The sequence below is a fragment of the Hesperophylax consimilis genome, chromosome 4 (genome assembly GCF_061612785.1).
Source record: "Hesperophylax consimilis isolate HC1 chromosome 4, BYU_Hcon_1.0, whole genome shotgun sequence".
Taxonomy (NCBI): domain Eukaryota; kingdom Metazoa; phylum Arthropoda; class Insecta; order Trichoptera; family Limnephilidae; genus Hesperophylax; species Hesperophylax consimilis.
This window is the reverse complement of record NC_142839.1, coordinates 26023705-26045512: the sequence shown is the minus strand read 5'-3', so window position 1 is coordinate 26045512 and position 21808 is coordinate 26023705. Positions and strand designations below refer to the sequence as shown.

Genomic DNA, 21808 nt, shown 5'->3' with positions numbered 1-21808 from the left:
GACTTCAACGAGGCAACTAATCTCAAAGGGAGACAAGTGAATGTAGATCTCTCTCACACTAGGGCCCCCTCTGATTGAGCTGCCAGGAGTGCAGATCAGGCATTAAAGCCACAATATCTGTGATGTAACACTGATTAAACATTTATTATTATTGCAACTATGTATTTGAATCGGTATGTGTTAACTATTAATGTTTCATTTGCAGGGTCGGAGGGTTCCGTCCAATCATGGGCTTCCAGTCTAAGTTTAGACAGTCAGTCGGATGAGGCCACTGTTGAGTTTATGAGACATTTTGTCTCGCAATTGTTCAGAGACAGCGGAGCAATTCAGTTAGATCAAAAGGCTAAGTTTGGACAACTTTGTCAGGTAAACTTTTTTAATCCTATGTTATTATCATTTACGAGTAATTTCTGCAAAGATGTAACTAATTTTAAAAGTCCTCGATTTATTGTAGTCATCATCATCCTTCCAGCTCATAACATCTTTCGTCAAAAAATCACCCTAAACGACAACTATTTTAAAAAAATCCAAAGTTTAATTTGTAAGAACTTTTAAGTTCTTAACCAGAATGAGAGCATAGTCATGAGTTGCTCCCTTCGGAGTATTTTCCAAATCTTGTCTTTCGGAGGCTGGTCCTCTGTTTAGTTTCCAAGGAAACATCATCATCAAAGAATGCAAAAGCAACAAACTCTGCAGGCAGTTACCAAAGATGCCCCATATTTTTGTAGCAGCTTTTGCAGGTAATTGATATACTTTTTGTATGCCACCATATCCCTCAAAAGCTGTAAATCAGACCATGTGTGCATGAAGTTTGAAACCAGTACTTTGCGTAAATGCAAACCATAAAAATATTACCATTTTTAATACCTTTTTGTTCTCTCCTTGTCAATTTGAGGTGTTCTCTAAATAGATAAATCTGTAAAGCATACAAATAGCTATCTTGTATCTAATGGTTTTTGAAATCTTTGAAAAAAGATTATCGACGAAAAAAAATTTCAGTGCGGCATTTTGTATATTTTTATTCTCGTCTTTTTCTTCTTTCTAACATCGCCAACTCTTGTAACTTCTTTGCTTGTTTCTTGTCATGCTCTCTGTCTAAACACTCTAAACCACCTATTTAACCTGGTCGTCTTTTTCCCCCCTGAGTGAGTCAAAACAGTATGTCTTTCTCGATAGTAATAACTTCCAGTGCATGAGCAATATCAAACTTTTAAACTTTTCTTCTTTATTTTTCATAACAGGAGAACGTTTTGCTTTATTTTCTTTGTTTTTCCTTAACTTTTTCGACCCAATACATTATTTTTGTAGTGTTTTTGCTATTTCATGTTTCTTTAATCTGGTAGGAATACTTGCTTTTTCTCATATTTGCAAAACATAAGACGCAATAGAAGTTGCAGATTGGTTATTGTTTTTCTTCACTATAGTTTTACAACGAAAAGAAACTCATAAGTTATTTAACAGACGGTAATCTTGATTAAGATAAAGTTTTTGTAAGGTGTCCAATAAGCCATAAATGTCTTTCATTTTTTGAGTTTTAATGACACTTTCACTGGTAGACGCCACTTATATGGCACGATTGAAAATTCCGTCCAAGTACAAAAAGTGTGTTATTACTCAAAGACTCTAGTTGCGATACACATTAAAACTAATTTCCTATTGTTTACAATACTGAGGAGGGGTAGGGAGTGGGGTGTGCTTAACCTACCCGCGGCTTATTATGTTACATGTAGTGACATGTTTGGTCTGAAGCGTTGCAATCATTGTCCTGAACGGCTCATATTTTCGAAACTTTGATCAGTAGTACCGACCCCTAAAATTTATTTAAGTGAAAAAACAAAACATATAAGTCTAGTTTTTTAGCTATTGAAAGCATATAATATAACATATTCAGCCCTGATAAAAAAAATAGCTTTTATCTTTTGAAGCACCCTATAACTAATATTTAAAATCGTTACCAACCTGTTGAACTCCCCTGAACTTCTTTCGCTAATATGTTTCCGTGTACCTAGTCAATCAGTTCGTTTCAAATTACCCTATCACTGCAACAATACAGGATCTAACGCTGAACTCAATTCCATAATGAATCGCCTACATGTACTTGGTAATAAATATGTTTTGGATGAATCTATAAACATTGCTAGTTTATCCTCATACAAACACCACTTAATTAAAACTGTATGTCAGCGCTTCTCTGATTGAATATAACCAAATACAGTTTTAAAGTATTAGTTTATCCGGCATTTATTGTAAATTAATTGTTTATATATTTATATATACACATTGTTGCATTGTATTTATAATAACCATTTCTATTGTTCTCTTTTATGTATTTTGTATTTATATTTTTTTTATCTATGTATATTCTGTATTTATAATAACTAAAACAATTTTTATTCTTTTGTAAAAGCCGCTATAATCGGCGTTAATAAATAAATAAATAAATAAATGGAGGTAGGTACTTTATCACTCGTCTGAATTCTCCAAACTAACTCTTCCTTATTTACGAATATTTCTTACAGTATAGGTACATAATTAAAATAAAATAACTTAGTTTGAATACCACTTTATTTGAGTATAATATATAGACTGGTCAGTGGCTGAGTTGGCATCGCGTCTGGTTCCCATCAAGGCGTCATGAGTTCAATTCCTCGGCTGGCCAAGTCCTCCACAACGACACAAGCAACATTTAAAAAATAACAAAAACTCAACTGGTTTCGATTCGATCTGAACCTTCATCAGGATTTTACGAAACATACTAAATTAAGAGGTACAGTGTACAGGTAAATAGAAGAGGGAGAGAGAACATCAAATTTTGTAGGGGGGGGGGTCGAGGGGGAGGTAATTAAAGGGGGTAAAGTGGAGGTAGGGAAGGGGAACATGTTTATAATGGGTCTATTTGATAAATTCACTGTAATTATAATTATACCCACAAAGTGATTTTTGAATATGAAAATTTCTTACAGTATTGTACATTGACGGAAATCAGGTTCACAAAATCAAGGCTCCTAACCATAATACTATCCTTGTATCTTTTTTAATGTTTCCAGAATGAGACGGGGAGACTGTGGTTTTCGAGGTTCGTGAATGCGCAAAGAGGAAGGTCTAGACGTGTCAGTGAAGCTACATTTTACTCACTGATACAATATTTCGCCATCGTCCTGTTCGAATGCGCCGAGGCTGATGATTTCTCTCCTGCAAAGTCCCTCATGAATATGTGCTTCACATTTTATTTGGAAGGTATGAAAAGAAAATAATTTCTTTTTTTGTCTATTAATTTGGGAGGCGGGTATGAATACAGTCGCCCCGGGAATCATCCATTGGATAAATAACTCCTCTGCCATACGTGACCCAAAGTGGTTCGCTACATTTGGTGACTTAGAAGGGCTGGCCGGGTTTATGGGGTGAAGATTGTCTAGATTTTGGGGGCAGATGCTTCTGCCCATCAACTGTGTTTATAGATAGAGATATTTTTACCTATTCAGCAGAACGCTCTCGAGCTATCGCCTTCACCGTATTGGGAGGGATGAATTCAAACATCTGACACTCCTGGAGATACTGACCCCCAGTTTCACCAGACCCCTAATATCTTTTTGCTTCAAAGATCTTCCTCTCCTTCCTTTCCTTAAATAGATCCTTCACACAGCATCCCCAAAGAAGACTAGAAATTATTTTTCCTCAGGACCATATGGAGCTAAAGTTAAAAAAAAAAATTGCCAATGAAAAAATGTGATGCCACCATAGACGTTGCTTTTGATCTGTATTGATATAATTTTTAAAATTATAATCTATATTGGCTCTTCATGAGAGTAAACTTTATTCTCTGCTTCCCGTAAGTACTCCGGCCATAGACCCATTGTGCTATCTCCCACATTCCCATGTTAATCAGTTATTAGTAAGCTATCTCCTGATTCCACAACATAAATGAATCAGCTTCTCTTCATCGGCCAAAGAGCCATCATACTTCATTAGATTTGCAGTCTCAGTGTCATAGATAATAGAAATAAAGAGAGATATGGCATGGAAGTGTGCCGACTGTTGCCGAGCTACGACCATGCACGGACTCTTAAGCAGCGGAGCCAATGAAATTTATGCTTTTGATGTGTCTGTAGCAGAAGAATCCAGATTAATTCATTAATAATAAGCAGCTCGACGCTACTTAGGTACGTACTTGCTATTTGCTACTTAGGTACGTACTCGCAGTCGAAATCAAAACAGAGCAACCTACGTACTACAAGCACCTACTTGTCTATCGACGACAATAATATCGCAAGTCCGTCTTTCACATTACGAGAACTCGCCAGAAGGTTTGAGTATACCGCCTAGGCATAATTGCTGCGCCGCCGAAAGTTCGCGAAAGGCCCAGATTGAGCGAGTGCCTCGAATTTAGTTGCAATCCAACTACCTGTTGTTGCCACCGGCCGAACAGTATAAATAAGCCCGACGCAGCGAGTCAGTCGGTCAGTCAACAATCTGCCGTCATTTAACAAGAATCAACGAGTGTTAATTCACGCTCCTCTTACTAGCGCAAAGGACAATATTCCCGGCTTCGCCCGTACCATCATGGACTCCATCGGGACATCATCATAGCGCCTTGTCCAGATCGCCGTCCCTGGCAAGCGCTACTCGGATTACAAGCGCCCTGGTTCCAGTGTCTCTGACCAGCGCTTCTTCCACGCCACCATGACCACCACGAGGACACGCAGCATCCTCACTGGTCTACGCTGCTCCCGCTCAACCGCCTACAAGGTCCGCCGCACCTTCGGCCTTCCGTCAGCACTGGAGTATTGATTCCCCAGATCGCCAGTGCCTGACAGACATTGAGTCCGGTCCCAGCGCACCGTCGCCACCTACCGCCTGGACCACATCACCGCAGCAACCGGAGTATTCAACATCTGTCCTACATCATCTCCTCGTCACGGCAACTGACTCAATAAACACTGTGACCTTCACGACACGCCTTTTATTTCGTGCCTTCACCATTGATCCCTAAATGTCTAAAGGCGGGACGCTGCTGTCCATAGAAATGATTTGCAGTAGGTGCGGTTTGATACTAATAATGATCCATGGCCCATGTCCTTTGCTTCCATCATCTATGCGCAATATTAATTTTCTCTGTATTCCAATAATTACACGCATTTGTTGAATGAATGTTTGACCTAAATTATTTTGTTATTCTAGTTGACGTGCCAGGCTGTGAACCCTATAAAGAATATCTTTACACCTACTTGAGAGACCAACCCATTTGGCATTCCCTCAGATTCTGGAATGCCGCTTTCTTTGATGCTTTGCAGTGTGAAAGAATTCACAGACCGATTGCCACTAAAGATGACGTAACTTCCAATAACATGGAAGCCCTGTATGATGACAAGCAGTATCAAGAAAATATTACCTTTGGCCAATTAGGGTAAGAGAAAATCTAATTCAGATATGAGTGACTTTCTGACTGTAATTTGATTTAACCTTTAATCCATCCGTAAATTATTTATTTATTTAACCACTTAATACTCGGTTTTTTCTTAACAAAAATGAAACTAAAAACATCAGGTTATTTTATTTTTTATAAAGAGTTAACATAATTTAAAATTGACCCCGCAAACACCGCTCGTTCAAAAGCATTAAGTGGTTAAACTACTCATTAAGAGCATTATATATTTATTTTATTTAACCATATTTATATTTCGTGTCCTATAGCGCATTTGCGAGATTTTTGGCATTGCATATACACTGCATAAATGGTACAATTATAACGTCTTAGGCTTTATTACCTGTAATTGTTGTAAATAAATGTACAAATTATATATAAATAAATAAATAAATATCGCTATATATAGAACCTCGCTAGGTTCTATCCTTGTGGTGCTTCCAAATGTATTCAATGGTAAATATTAGCAGATTACAATTGAATTCTTTAATGGTGTGTATTTTATAATTTAAAACACAAATAAAGAAAGTAGCACATATCCATAATAAATATTTGCTACACCTTTGTATTAAAAAGGGAATTATTCAAGTATTTTGGCCTCAAACCAAATTTAAGTTTTGTATGAAAAAGGCCTTGCAACCATTCCTCTTAAAATGGAAATAAAATGAACAGAAATATTTTAAAGAAATATATTTGGTTTGATTTCAGAACTTTTACTTACAATATGCACGCTTTTGGATTAAGCAGAGAGTTGAGCACAGAATTCTTAAGGAAGCAATGCATTATTGCCAACTTAAGCAAAGGTAACAAATTTATATGGAGAAGGAATTTTGGGAAAACTTGAAAACTTTTATCGGCAGTTTCCAATGCAAATTTTGCTATTCAGCAGCATATTTTAATGCCTGCATTCCTGAAATTTCAAAAGTTTTCCACACTTGATGAATAAAATGGAAAACTATTTTTTTTATGGCTTCATTGATACATTGACTGAGAGAAATAACATGATTAAAATATGGGATTTGAATAAATATTTAAAATAACTCTTATGTTTACCCATTTCAGAGCAAGAACAGATGCTTCGTGACAATATTGAAAGAATGTACAAGGAAACAGATCCATGGAGAGCCTAAAATAAAACATTTAATATTTTGGCAGCCACGGAAAATAATGTGATAATGTTGGGGCTATGTTATCCTAATTAATAAACAATTCATTATAATTGTTATTCTGTTTATATTACAATATTTTATTAAATCTACTATGTAGATTAAATTTTAAACTAAAAGAATGAATAACATATTTTATTGGTGCTAATGAGGTCACCTTCAATGAAAGATATACATATTATTTTAGTTATTATAGATAAAAAATGAAGTACTTACCATCGATGTTAGAAATAAAATCTAAAAAAAAGTAAATATTATATTACTGGCCTACAAGGTATTCTATTAAACTACTTTTTTGACAATAACGATCATAAAAAAATTTAATTTGGGAAAGCCAAATTTTTATGTTTAGGGGTGGTTATTAAAGTTTTGTGAATTTTATTGAATCAAAAAATTATAGTATCTAAGTATGATATGACTTGAGATGTTCACGGTCAAATTTATCATCAGGGCTGATGTCATGTCACACATCTGCCCTGATGTTGGACACTGTAACGCCGTCCGAAATTGTGGCTAAAGGAGGAAGCCCAATACGGCGTAATAACCCAAAAATTAATCAAATATATCTCCATAAATGCCATATGGATGAAAAAGCCGTTTTGGATAAAAATACAATCACTGAAAACAGTATTTTGTGAGAATGCAGTCCTTAAAACCACTAGTAAAATCTTTTCATGTTATATTAAAAACATTAAGGACTTGTTGTTTCGGAGAATTTGAACAATTCTTCAAATTTCACAATTAGTTTTCAAGATCTGTGAAAGATTTTTTCAAGTTCTGTTATTGTTTCAGTTCTGTCATGCAACTAGCCTATACTGATATAATAACAGAACTTGAATAGTAAATTCACAGAATCCGGAAATTTGATGAATTGTTCAAATTCTCCGAAACAACCCTTCCTTAAATGTACGTTATTGAAAAAAATAAATCTTAATTAAAAAAAAAATTCTTAAATATTCCAAAAAGAATGTGATACAAAATGTGATTGAAAAAAAGAATAAAAGATTCCTATGATAATACTTACTTTAGTGAGAGAGCAATATAATAAGACGGATTGACAATAAAGAGATGGATTTCTAAATATGTAACTCGTTTTATTTTCTGATTAGATTTAGGAAAGTAAAATTCACAATTTTATATCTACGTATTAAAAAAATATATATATATATTTAAATATACAGTGGAACCTCATAACGAGCTTAATTCATTCCAGAATCTTACTTGTTATGTGAAAATATTTTTTCCTATATTATGTAAAATACTATAATGAGTTCCATGCCAAAAAAATACTCGATTTTTTTTAAATCTTAACGTTTATTCAAATATAATTAAATACTTATAAATTGTTAAGGAGTATAACAACCTATAATGCGATTTCGATTTGAAAAAACTATAAAATAAATTGAAATGACTAGTTTATTATTCTTGAATTTATGACAAATAATTCATTATTTTTTACTAGGAAGCTGTCTAGAGACATTTGTTTTTGATGACGCTTCAAAATTTGGTGAATATGTGACACAGCATTATTATTGAATAAATTTGTAGTACGTATAGTCACCTACTTATTAGGGTGATGCTTCTCAATGTACAATGCAACAGTTTCCCATGCTTTCAGCATTTCTCTTATTGCGCCAGAAGATTGTTGCTCTGCTACTTCCTCCTCATCCACTAACAAACCCCTTTTCCATAACTTCTTGCCGCGAAACACAGTGCAACTCCATTAGTTCTTCGGTGGTCAGCTCATGACTGTGCTCTTCCACAAGCTCATCAATATTGTTGTTATCCACCTCCAGTCCCGTGGTATTGGCCAAAGACACAATCTTGTTGACTGTAGACTCCACAGGTACTGTTTCAAACCCCTTAAAATCACATTCGACAACGCTCTTTGGCCAAAGCTTCTTACAAGAAGAAGTGAGGGTTCTCTTGGTAACCCCTTCCTATGCCTTGTCAATCATCTTGAGGCAACAAATAATTTGGAGTGGGGGGGGGGGGCCACCCCATAGACCAAAGTACTTTTATTTTTGAAAAATAAATCATAAAAGTATGTTTCTAATTTTCTCTTATTTAATAAATTAAAACCAAAATTTCCTTTGAAATCACAAGTAGATACTTAAATTCCTACCTACTTAATTATAAACCATACATTTTTTTTGTAACATTTTTTATTTCAAATAAGGAATTATACAACTTGTCTAAGGAATTGTCATGATCCAATGGCAATTCTTTTTTCAAACTTTTTTCAGGCCGTTAGATACCACAATATTGATTATTCCGATTTGACAGCTTGTAGTAGGTACCGCAATCATGCAAACTCTGGCAAGATAAAAATGTGGTGTCCTACATAGCCACCCTCTTGGACTGGTGTGTAACAAACAAATTTACATACAGATGAAATGCCAAATGGTCAAATTAAAACAGGACTTGGCTACACTCAAGTCAATAATATTATCAACATGAAAGTGTACAATTGCATTATTTGTATTTATTTGATTAATAATTTCCTTTTGTAATTTTTATAAGATGGTTCTAATTATAAACATTGAATTCAGTATTTTCAATTGGACAATGTTTCTTTGGTAGATTTTTTTGTGATTTTTGTAGCTTGAAACGAATTTAAGTGTACAAATAGAACAGCCGCACAGAGTCGAGCTTGCAACTCTTGTTGGCTCAGATCGTGGGCCCACTCAACTCGTCCCCAGTGACCAACCTGCAAGAATAATAAAAATTAGTCATTATTTACATTATGCAGAAAATATAACTTCTCAATTAATTAATTGCAAGTGACAAAATATACACAGTGGCCGGAAACTCATAGTAACAGCGGGAAACTGGATCACATTTCAACATCACATTTGGAGACGATTTTGTGGTTTAACTTTTTTTGATTCCGAAGTTCGAATTTTTTAAATGAATTTTTCAAAAAAATCAGTCATTAAGATATAATATCAGCTGTTTAATAATCTCTGAAGCTAAATTTTCGCTATAGGTTCACTAGTTTCTCGATTGTACTGCGATTTTCCGGACACCGCTTATAAGGAAAAATAAGATCAATTCCTGGTTCAAGAATCAGGAAAAATTTTAATGCAAAACATAGTACTCAAAGGCTGGTTTTGCTAGTATAAATAACATTCCCTTGGTGTATTTTACTAAGATTACTAAGCATGGGTTGTTTCACAGAATTTGAATAATTCGGTGACTGGGTATGTCATCAAAATGACAATTAAACACACCTCCAAAAAGTCCACTTTTAATGACTCTATATCACTTTTTGGAAATTTGTTGAATTTTCATTTTGATGAAATATCATGGAACCGAATAATTCATCAAATTTCAAAGTTCATTTTCAAGGTCTGTGAAGGTTCTGTTATTATTCAGTTTTGTGAAACAATTGGCCAATAATGATATAATAACAGAACTTGAATAGAACCTTCACAGAAATTGAAAAACAGCTTTGAAATTTGATCAACTGTTCAAATTCTGTGAATCAACCCAACCTTAAGTATATTTTCTCCAGATGGAGTGCATTACAAACTATAAGAAAATAAATCCATGAATAATCCGTAATTTGCATAATTTTTACCTGGTACTCTTCCTCCACTCTTGAAAGAAAAACAGCTTCATCCGGTGTCATGAATCTTTCAACACATGCCAACATCAAAATTACAGACTTGAGAGTGTCCACACCGTAAATGTATCCTGGAAAGATTAAAGTCTGAATTTTCCGTTCCCTTCTAATATAAATTATAACTCACAATATCAAAGTATAATAGAATAGTACCATTGACTGCTGAAATGTTGTAGGACATAAAATGTTTGGTCAGGGCTGCAGTTGTCTCTGGGCTGATAGTTGGCGCCACAAAGCCTCGTGTTTTCTTTATGTCAACGTGGAATCGATCGCAGAACCACTGAATTACCGGATCCCACTGCTTCTGTTGGGATTCATATAGTCCATCGTCCTCCTGAAAATTAAGAATATGTGGTGATTAAGGGTAATGAATTTAGGGCAGTGGGTCCATAGAAGCTTTAATTAAGAAACCAATTATGAGATAGTTTATACAATATCAGCATAGTTTACAATCTGTGTAGCATCATGGAGAATACTTACACTTGAATGAAAGAGAAGTGTGTCTGTAGCAATGTAATTGACTATATAGTTCACCATGTCATATTTACTAAGGTTGTTTGGATTGTCCAGGGAAGTGTTGCTCAATGCAGCCTGAAATCGAATGCAGACATGAATTATATTTACCAGAAAACATTGAGTAAATATTTATTTATTTAACAGGAACATATTATGTAAACAGCTAACTATGTTCGGAGATATGATAAAAGTTGCATAAAAAATTCCATTTTTAACTAATCAAAGTTCAAATTTCCCTCATAAAACGATCCCTTTGCCGCCATTTTGGATTTTTTTAGTATTCAGTGAGCTTTGAGAAAGTTTTGTTTCAATGTAAATACGCATAAATTACTTAATAAACCCAAACTAAGATTCTTATAACCTTTTTTTGCATGTAAATGTAACTAAGTGTAATTTTCATAATCTGCGCCTAAAATTGCAGCAGTCAAGTAAATAATAACGAACATTAATAACATCTCAGAAAATTATTTGATTTAAATTTAAAATTATTATACGCTTTACAAACCAAATGCATTGAGCCTTGCTGTATTTTTTCAGTTTGTGCATCCCATTCTGTAGCCACAGCAAGGGCAAGGGGTTCACTTTCTAAATAGAATGCTTTTCCTAGCGGCGTTTTAAGTTTTTTCTGATCTACAGTCACTTCGTATCTACCATCACTGCAAAGAATTCCTGTTTTCTTATAAAATCTCTTTCTTGTTGCTGCAAAAATATTTACATCATTATGTACTATATTGTTTTACAAAAGTATATTTTTTAGGTTATGTTCAAGATTTATAAAAATTGATCTTAAACAAATGCTAAATTTCTCAAGGATAATTTTAATACCAATATATCTGTAAAGTGCTTGGCCATTTTTTGACAGATTTTTCGAGAATAATAAGCTACCAAAAGTTGACATTGACATTTTTCATGGAATATTACAGCACGAAAAAATTAAATAATAATACTGTCAAATAAATGTCATAGCAGTGTTGCCAACAGTTATACCAGGTTTCCGCCAGATTCAACCTTTAAATCCACCAGAAAACCACTAAAAAATATAGTACTACACTCACTCTCCGCTAAATTATCCACTAAAAAAAATTTTAATGAAAGAAAACAAGTTTAGAAATTATTAGTTTCCTTTATTATTACAAAAATAATCATTGGTAACCAACATAACATTTGTAGGTAAATCAACATAAAAATTATTCAATTATTATTTTTTTTTTTTAATATTTATTTTGGCAATACTGATTAAAATACATATAAAGTTACATCCGTTACATAACATAGTTACATAAATTTTTAACAAAGAAACAAAAAATTGCCTTTCCTCACCATAAAGAGATAATGCCTTTGTGTTTGGTGAGGGAATTCTAATTCAAATAGTACTCGTAAATTAAAAGATCGTTTAAGTTAGTAATAACGACTATTAATAAGTAAGGTTAAGTAATAAGTAAGGTTAGAAAATCGTATATAAATTTTAAAATAAAAATCATGATAAGTTTAAAAAATCATAATATAAATTAAAAAATCATTATAAATTAATGAACCATGTAAGTTTGTAACAAAAACTATTGTAATTAGTGAGTAAATAATATGTAAGAAAGAACGCAAGATTTATATAATAGGTAGTAGACTTAAAGATAAAGAAACTAAGAAATGACTAATTCTAAATTAAGTCGTCTTCTTCAGACGAATCATTTTTGCCTGCACCATAATCGTCGGTTTCAGATTGATATGACTCTTTGGTACCGATTTGATTTACAACGGCTACTGGAATTTCATAATCATTGCAGCATTTTCCTTCTAACCTCAAACCACAGCGTACTCTCAATATAGCAGTTAAAAGATTTAACTTCATTCTATTCCTCTGTTTGTTTTTTATTATATTCATACTGCTAAATAGTCTCTCAACATCGGCATTAGAATGAGGCAGTATTAGGAGACTAATCGCAAAAGTTGCTAATTCCTTAAACCTCGACCCTCCTTGAGCATCTTTGAAATTCAAAACTTCGTTCCAAAAATTTTTTGTGTTTTTAGTCTCATTCCATTTCAATAAATGAATTTGACGCCACTGATCATCGACTCTTGCTATATATTCTGCATTTTTATTGAACTGAGCCATTATGTCAATTAGTGGTTCTTTATTGTGATTAAGTGCTTGTTCAACACTTATTCGGGAAATTTTTTTCATCAGTGCCAAATTTTCTGGTAACCTATTTTTTATTTCTTCAATTAGGCTGACTATAAACGTTATACACCGATGCCGCATCATTTCTTCCTCTTCCTTTGGTAATCCTTTTTCTTTCATTTCCGTTATTTGTTTTTCAAATCGGAATCCAAGATAACATTTTTGATCCAAGAATGATCGAATATTCTGAGTGAAAATATCAACTTTATTTGTAGGCAACGTAATCTTGCAGACAAGCATATCTATCAGGCCGGTCAACTCTTCACACAATTTGGTGTGGTCCGTATCTTTAGACTCGAACATTTTATTGACTCTGTTTATTTCAATTAATATTGGATATAAAAACGAAATATATGCGTAATTTAACTCGTTCGCGTACATAGAGTGCAATACCTCAGCTGTGTGACACCTTTCATGCACCTTAGCTATGGAAAAATGTGTTTTTAACTCTAGCCATTGCGTGTATATTCTCGATACAGCGGACTCTATTGAAAGCCACCTTGTCTGACATGCTTGAACTATTTTCAACGGTTTCTGTCCATCGTTGATGGTTTTGTATAATTCTTTATAAAGCGATTGTCTGGAAGACGAGCGACTAAACCAATCGTATGTTTCCCTTATTAAGAACTCCAAATTTCTTGGTAAAAAATCTTTTGCAGCAGCAGAAACGGCCAGTTGCAAGGAATGGCACAAGCAACGCACCAATATCAGATGTGGTACCTCTTCTTTCAATTTGGCATAGACTCCGTTATTCACTCCAACCATCACAGAAGCGTTATCTGTACCAATTCCCATTAAATTTTCAAGTCTGAGATCGAATCGTAATAGCGTCTTCTTTATAGCAGAAACAATACCTTCAGCATTACACTCATGCAGTTCAGCGAGGTCTAAATACGTGGAAACAATTTTTTGGTGTAAATTACTGTAATAAATTATAACCAAACCCAAGTATTTATGCACAGCAATATCTGTAGATTCATCAATTAATACGCTAAATGGTTGATCTTTAAAATCTTGTTTTAGGACGTCAGTGAAATGCATTGCTAGCACATTTTTTATAACCGAGGTGCATTTAGAACGGTGCAGTTGAACTTTTTCTATATCTTTTTATGATTGTGATTAATTACCTCTCCTAAATGGTCAACTACACGTATGCTAGTATGCATGGCTGTGAATAATGCAAGTCTGGCTTCTTCCTTTTTTTACTTCCAATGGGCTTGGGCTTGAACAGGATTTTAGGCTGCGCAATTATAACCTGAAACCATTCACTTATCAAAATTAAGATGTCAAAATAAATAAATAAAAACGAAAATCTGTCTACATAAAAAAAAATTAAAACATACAAAGCGTTAAGTAAATGAGTAGATTAACGCTTTATTCTTTTTTTTGTGTAAAAACTTAAAACTGACCAATAAATAAGCAATTAATAAAAAGCAGTTGTTTACCTTTTTATTTTGTAGATGCTTCTTTGACATCCCATGAGACTTTAAGTCTCCATAGTGACTCCTTAAAGTTGTTCCACAAAATTTACACTTCGCTAGTTGACCCGTGGTACTTTCAATAACTTGTAGCCAATCTTTTAAATGTGGATCTTGAAGCCAAGAATCCCGAAAATGTTGCGTATATTGTGGTTTCGACATAGTTGCGCACTCGTGATGATAAATGATAACACAATAAATCAATAAACTGAGCTGCTCGGAACAGTTCAATAAAAGAGTTGACTGAAAAATGTTTTACGGGAATCCCCATGTACAAATACATGGGGATTCCCATATACACTGCGCATCTTTTTAGTAAGATGTGTTGCCTACACAGTATACCTACGTAAATTCCATTTAAAATTAAAAAAAGTAGAACGAAGAAGTATGTATAAGATTAAACATATAAGTGGCTGAGTCATTGTAGTTTTAGTAATGAAACAAAAATTTTCGAAACCACTAGAAAAATCCACTAGCCACTAAATGAAATATTTCGCCACTAAGTGAAGTACGAAAACCACCAGTTTTAGTGGAAAATCCACTAAGTTGGCAACACTGTGTCATAGCCCGCATAGGCCCAGTGTTGCCAACTCGATTTTAAAGCCAGCCGTATCACCAAAAGGAGCTGAAAAAGAGCTAAAACCTCGTATAGCCTAAAATTTCTGGATTCCCCACAATATTATTTTGAATTGATGGCAGGAGGGAGGGTGGTGGCTAGTGAATTTCCTGAAAAAATTATTCCCCACAATATTTTATTTTCAAAGCGATTGTCGAATGATGATTCCCCACTTTTCGTTTAATTATTCCCCACATTATTTGAAATCCATGGGAGGATCGCGTGGCTAGGAAAATAATTCCCCAAAATTAACTAATTTCGTCAACGTTTGAGCTCAGTTGGCCACACTGCTTAAGCCGTCTCGGGCAGTCAAAAAGGACATAGACAAAAAGCGCTTTCCAAAACGCAAAATAAATTTTGGGTAGGTAGCAAGATCGTAGAAAAGGTATTTAATTAGGTTTGGTCATAGGGGCATTTTTCGAAAAAAAAACCATCGGGCCGCTCGCAAGCTCGTGACGTAGTTCCAAAACCAGTAGAAATCTTAAAGGAACGATCTTCTTCAATTTTCACTAGATATAAAATATTATTTTTTGGTAAATCTAAGTTAATTTCCTCGCACCTGACTAGGTGACTAAATTAAAGTCGATAATTTTTTTTTTGAGCAGACAAAATGTGGGTGATCAGTAGTGAATGGTAAAAAAAATCGAGAAAGACTAACGCATTATCTCTGCTATGAAATAATGACATACGGAGTCGAATTAAAGACGATTTTTTTTTAACAGTAGGTAACAATGTGGTATGGAGTAGTGAATGGTATAAAAAGGCGAGGACGTCCGAGGAAGATTTAATACATCCATCAGTCACTTTTTAGGAAACTCGCAGTTCTAGATATTCGCCAACTATACATCAAGATAATTCTCACCCATATATGGAAAAATGGTTTGATAAACCCTACACTAAAAGATATACATACACGCTACTCAACGCACATAAAATGCGAAATTCCTATAACAAAAACCACGTTTTTACAGAGACAATACTTATATATCGCACCTAAAATATTCAACGCACTAAATACATAAACCACCAACTACCCACCAACTACCACCACTAAAAGTTCTCTTGAATCTATACCATAAAAAGTTTTCGTATTTAAATTACAACAATATTAGCAGAAAGATTTACTATCTTTTGCATTAATTATTAAAAATGGTTTGACACCTCCGATACTTTCATGTACCTAAGGATCGCTTCAGTATTTGTTAATAACAATATTGTGAGAATAATTTTTCACTCTAGTATTATTAGCCGGAGTTCAGACAAGAATATATATGCTTAAAATGCTGAAGAATAATGTATACACATTTTTTACATTTGCTTACCAAGTATTAAACATTCACTTTGATGCTATATGTATATAATTAGGTAACTTCTTATATATTTTCTTTAAATTCTTTACTTTGTCTTATATTTTACACTTCTGTTCTATTATTTTTGATTTCTATTATATGTCAATCTTTTGATATATTCTTTCAAATTGTTAATGTATTTCACATACACACTAACTCGCACATATAAAATATCAACATTTTTTTAAAATTTTATTTATTATTTTAATGTACTGTATATATAATCAACCACCACAATAAGAGCATGTGCCTAGCTTGGTGGTCTTATACCCATAAAATGGAATAACCAAACACACTGAATAAAGAAAAATTAAAAAAAAATTCTTTGCACTGGAATTACATCGAATTAAAGTCAATATGATTTTTAACAGTAACAATATGGTGTACAATAGTGATAGGCAGAAATAGTCGGGGACGCCCGAGGATAACATTGTGCAATGAAATTAAACAAATACAGTATGTCAAAATTAGGCGTATGTAATGAACGAAGAAAGGGGTGTGAGGAGAATATATGACGTAGAAGTAAATAGTAGAAGCTATAGAGGACTCCCGAGGAAGACAAAGATCATGTGAAACAAATACTTTAAAACAAAACTTTTTAATTCTTAACAATAATATTATGTATTTCCACCTTAACCACACCCAGTGTTTAGATAGGTACACTGAAATTCACAACCTCAAAACTACTTGAATTTGAAAAAAACTTGAATGTCTTCAAAGGCAATATGTACAAGGGGCTAATAAATAACTTCGATTCTGCATCATCAATGCATAAGTTGAAATGCAAATATTCTATCTAAGTCGCACGACACCACTTATATTGCAGTAAATTTAAATCTCCCAGTGGAAATTTAAGTTCTATCTACGTCACGATTTTATAACTAATCACCGCTATACCCCCTCGATGACCCCCTTCCCATCCCCTTGTTAAATAAGTTTTCTGCGAACCTTGGGTGGGTAGTATCATGCTTTTTAGGTCCATGGGTCGTGTATCACTAACTTGTCATTAATAAAATATCAATCTTTGAACCTGAAAGGCCCGACGGAGCTATTCGAAAACAATATATTTGAAGCCACGAGGTGAGGGGAAGACGTTTAAATAACGCCAAAACCAACTTAATTTTTCGTGATATATGGTATTCCCTGTCTCATCACATACCCCAAAAAACATAAGCCGTTATAAATGCATTAACAACAATAAAATAATTCATTATGTCCCATCATTCATCATTTCAAAAGTTTGTCATACAAGACGGATGCAAGACAATTTCCCTACACCCTAGTTTGGCTTCAATGCCATACATACAAAAGCAGAGGAATACTCTATCCAGGGTATTCTAGGTTCATGAACGTACTGCCAAAGGTCCACGAAATACTGAAAAATTTGTGTTGATAAATTTAAAGAATATATTTTATCATTCGAGATAAGGATTTTCAGTAATAATCGACTCGAATTTTTTGACGGTCGCTCGGCACCAGCAACTGGATTTCGTGTGAATACCAGTATGTTTTATATATAGCTCCATAATAATAATTTTCGATAACCGAGCGGAAATCGCAGCGCGCAGTACTACGTATAAATTTGAAATTAGAAACGTTCAATTTCTTGGATAAATATGTCTTTCTGATTTTATAAAAGCACTTAAAAATAGAAGCGGATGTTGTCAAATCCTAATTTATTTTAATGTTCATTTTACAAAATTTTGGTTTTTCGCTTGGTGTCCTTGTCTATCTCAACATAATTAGTTTTGTCGATGGTTTTGTCTATGGTACTATGTTACTAGTTCGGGTGCGCCTGTTCTCACATTGCTGGAGGATTGGGGGCGGAGCTACGAAGTTTGCCGAGTGAACACGAAGGCTCAAAGCGGCTCGGAACTACGAAGTTTGCCGAGTGTACACGAAGGCTGGCAACAATCAACTTGATTTTGAATAATTTGTTTGAAGTCTTGAAGTTTGACTGTGGTTTGACGTTCGAAAATCTCTCAAGTATGAGGGAGATTTTGAGTTGAAAGAAACGAAACATGGAGGTCGTTATTAGTAAACATTTACAAGACATAATCAACCCTACGGACATTTTTTTTTAACCTAACCTAACCTAACCTAACCTAACCTAACCTAACCTAACCTAACCTTCTACTTCCTGGTTACGAAACCATTACTAGGATAGGTTATTGTACTTTTTATTACTAACCTCCAACTTACCTAGCTCTGGTAGTTTGTATTGATATTTGAAGCTTATGTTTGTATTTTTTAAGCTTTCTGCCAGAAGCCTGACCTCACAATTGTTATTTAATCTTATATATTCTAGGTTTTCCGAATAAAATCACAAAGTAGAAGAAATTTGTGTTTAATCCGTGACCCATCCTGATATTCCTTTACGATAGGCCTACTTCACTAGTATCTCTTAAGATCATTTAAACTTGAATGCACTACTTGTATTTTTATGACAAAGTGCCTTCTTCGATGTAATTGTTATGCAGTCTTATGGAGAAATAACAACCAACCAAGAAAGCCAAGTTCTCATTGTCACAGGTTTAAATTTGCCGGGCAGATATGAAGTGAAGTTCGGATTTCGTAGCTCCGCCCCCAATCCTCCAGCAATGTGAGAACAGGCGCACCCTACTAGTTCGGTATTCGCTATGATATTCCAATATTTCATTTAATTCAAAGATGGCTGACGACAGGCTCTACGAGGTTTTAGGTGTCAGCAGATATGCTAGTGACAATGAAATAAAGAAGGTAAGAATCTTAAAATTTATATTATGACTCTCTAAATTGTTCTTCAATCATTTACATGTACATAAATTGCATTTGTTTGTGACCTAACTCCATTTACTGCTAAAAACTTGACCCTTAATTTCTTTGACATCTCATAGTTTTGCCTTTCCTTCTAATCGAAAATACACGTGTAATTTTGCCATTTCAATTCTAAATCAGCTCGCGCATTCTTGTTTCTAAGTATTGTTTTTATTTATTTCAGAACTACAGAAAACTCGCGAAAGAATTCCACCCCGATAAGAATCCTGAAGCGGGGGACAAGTTCAAAGAAATTTCCTATGCCTACGAGATACTTTCAGACCATAAGAAAAGAAAGGTATACGACTCCCACGGCTTAAAGGGATTACAAGGAGCCAGCGATGGAGGCGGATTTTCCGCCAACGATGTGTTTTCTCATCTGTTTGGGGATGGCTTATTCGGGATGGGTGGAGGAATGGGAGGCATGGGGGGGATGGGAGGACCGAGCATGCGAAGGAGGAGAGGAGAAGACACTGTTCATCCCTTGAAGGTGTCTCTGGAAGATATGTACAACGGTAAAACAGCCAGGCTGGAGCTCAGCAAGAACGTTATCTGTTCCGCGTGTACCGGCAAGGGAGGCAAGCCAGGCTCCCTCCAGACCTGCAAAGAGTGCAAAGGCTGTGGTATGAAAATTAGTTACAGATCCATTCGTCCCGGATTATCTCAACAGTTACAGAGGCCGTGCGGTGATTGCATGGGGCAAGGTAAAATGATCAATGAAAAGGACCGATGCACTTCTTGTAAAGGAAAGTGTGTTCTCAATCAGACCAAGATTCTGGAGGTTCACATTGACAAAGGAATGAGGGAAAACCAGAAAATATATTTCAGAGGCGAAGGAGATCAGCAGCCCGACGTTGAAACAGGAGACGTGATAATAGTGCTGCAGCAGAAGAAGCATGAGGTGTTTGAGCGCTCCGGCAATGACCTGATGATGAGCCACACCATCTCGCTGACGGAGGCCCTGTGTGGCTTCAGTGTGGTGGTGCAGCAGCTGGATGGGCGAGAGCTGCTGGTGAAGCACGCCGCCGGGCAGGTCATCAAGCCCGGAGACCTCAAAGGTGTGCCCGGTGAAGGAATGCCCATGTATAAAAACCCTTTCGAAAAGGGGAACTTGTATATAAAGTTCGTAGTGAATTTCCCAGAGAACCACTTCTTACCGGAAGAGTTCCTGCGCCACTTAGAAGCCTTCTTGCCTCCTCGCCCCGCCTTCGTCATGCCGGAGGGAGAACACGTGGAGGAGGTGGACCTGTCGGAGTACACACAGGAGCAGGAGAGGAGTCGCGAGGAAGCGTACAACATGGATGATGAAGATCACATGCACGGTGGTGGACCAGGTTTACAATGTGCCCATCAATAAGAATTTATTAGCTCCATTTTCTACAAGCATTTTATCAGTGCTCAGGTTTAAATTAAATTTCATTTCATACCTATTATTCCAGGTTTTTAGGTATATTATATTATGTGCTTTATAAACAATATTATGGAAAAGGTTTTTTGTAAGATCATGTCATTATTTTGAGATTTGCTGTGTTAATTATTGGAACTTGCACTTAGTGCAACTTATTATTACTTAGTGCCACGTCTATTAATGGAAAATTCACTAACCGGAAATCTATAAATATTTTACATCACTATGTAAAGATATTCTTTAATAAACTAAACACCTTACGGAATATACCATGTTTTATTTCATCCTTCTCTGATATGCAATGTGATTTTCTTTGTTTAGTACACTGACAGGAAAATTACCAAAGGCAAACTCTGAAAAAAAGATACCGTAAAAACACTGTTAAATTATTACCAACATCTACCATCAGTACCACTTTTTAAGAACTTTCATTGGAAAGAAAAATATGCAGTGCTGACTTCGCCACCAAAATTTTAAATTGAGGTGATGATGGCATTGTTTATTGCTTGGACACCAAGGTCGAGGTTATTAAGACCTGTAAGTAAATCTGTATGTTATCTTAAAGGTTTGTCCCATCGCTTTATTTGAATCTGTGACAAAGCACAACGCTAATCCTCAACTTTGGGCAGGCAGAGGAGTAGGAAGCGATAATAAATCAATTTAATACCCTGTATTTATTCCACAAGTAGATTACCCACTCTTCCTGGCCACGGTCATGCGATGATGTATTAACATCAATATTAACCTTTCAACATCCATAATGGAAATTAAGTTGCGGAAGTCTTGCAGTATCTAATTCTACTTATAACCTTGAATTTGTAATTGATGACAACCTAATTCTGTTTAATAAATCAATAAAGAAAACAGTTTCCATGCCATTTACATAATAATAACCTTTGTTGTATGTACATATTGTATGCTATGGAAAATTTAATACTCAATTGAAAAATCGACAAAGATCTTTTTTATCAAATATCAATTTTATTCAGCATTTTACAATAAGAACCCCACCACATTAAAAAAATGGCCATGATTGAATAGAATTTATTTTATTTTACAGGTTACCTAATACTTTTTCATATTTTTGTAAAAGCATTTTATCAAATGTACCTTTTTGGTTTTTTAGACTTCAGATGTTGCAATGCATCTACATAGCAAGTAAATATTGCATTTTGTTAATAATTTGTGTTATCAATAATTGTCTATTTGTATAATATCTATATATTATATTCAGCATACTGAAAACTGAAGGT

General features: G+C 34.7%; 3 protein-coding genes across 4 annotated transcripts in view; 2 read left to right on the top strand and 1 right to left on the bottom strand.

The window, feature by feature from the left end:
- LOC149424444 (uncharacterized protein KIAA0513) overlaps positions 1-7620 on the top strand; it is a 28648-nt gene extending 21028 nt beyond the window's left edge. For both annotated transcript variants that reach the window (XM_089631356.1, XM_089631357.1), the window contains exons 6-10: positions 206-366; positions 3048-3237; positions 5179-5404; positions 6131-6225; positions 6485-7620. In XM_089631356.1, the coding sequence (XP_089487482.1) occupies positions 206-366; positions 3048-3237; positions 5179-5404; positions 6131-6225; positions 6485-6552 (740 nt within the window). In that variant the 3' untranslated portion in view covers positions 6553-7620. The remainder of the gene's footprint in view (positions 1-205; positions 367-3047; positions 3238-5178; positions 5405-6130; positions 6226-6484) is intronic.
- Positions 7621-8708: 1088 nt separating this feature from the next.
- On the bottom strand, positions 8709-15143 carry LOC149424443 (ATP synthase mitochondrial F1 complex assembly factor 2-like). The gene is made up of 7 exons (XM_089631355.1): positions 14954-15143; positions 11558-11699; positions 11238-11431; positions 10697-10807; positions 10370-10550; positions 10172-10287; positions 8709-9298 (listed from the first exon to the last, which is right to left on the bottom strand). The coding sequence occupies exons 2-7, from the start codon at positions 11634-11636 to the stop codon at positions 9146-9148; spliced, it is 834 nt and encodes a 277-aa protein (XP_089487481.1). The 5' UTR covers positions 11637-11699; positions 14954-15143; the 3' UTR covers positions 8709-9145.
- A 2978-nt stretch (positions 15144-18121) lies between these two features.
- LOC149424442 (dnaJ homolog subfamily A member 2-like) lies at positions 18122-20816 on the top strand. Its single transcript, XM_089631358.1, has 3 exons — positions 18122-18140; positions 18983-19090; positions 19332-20816. The coding sequence occupies exons 2-3, from the start codon at positions 19022-19024 to the stop codon at positions 20502-20504; spliced, it is 1242 nt and encodes a 413-aa protein (XP_089487484.1). The 5' UTR covers positions 18122-18140; positions 18983-19021; the 3' UTR covers positions 20505-20816.
- The last annotated feature ends 992 nt before the right edge of the window (positions 20817-21808 follow it).

What these genes read in the sequence shown, in the direction of transcription:
- LOC149424442 (XM_089631358.1), top strand. Translation starts at nt 19,022, where the DNA reads ATGGCTGACGACAGGCTCTACGAGGTTTTAGGTGTCAGCAGATATGCT. An exon ending in GTGACAATGAAATAAAGAAG is followed by an intron (nt 19,091 to 19,331) that starts GTAAGAATCTTA and finishes TATTTATTTCAG; the next exon opens with AACTACAGAAAACTCGCGAA.
- LOC149424443 (XM_089631355.1), bottom strand. Translation starts at nt 11,636, where the DNA reads ATGTCAATGTCAACTTTTGGTAGCTTATTATTCTCGAAAAATCTGTCA. An exon ending in AGCAAGGCTCAATGCATTTG is followed by an intron (nt 10,808 to 11,237) that starts GTTTGTAAAGCG and finishes ATTCGATTTCAG; the next exon opens with GCTGCATTGAGCAACACTTC. An exon ending in GAGTGGAGGAAGAGTACCAG is followed by an intron (nt 9,299 to 10,171) that starts GTAAAAATTATG and finishes TTATTCTTGCAG; the next exon opens with GTTGGTCACTGGGGACGAGT.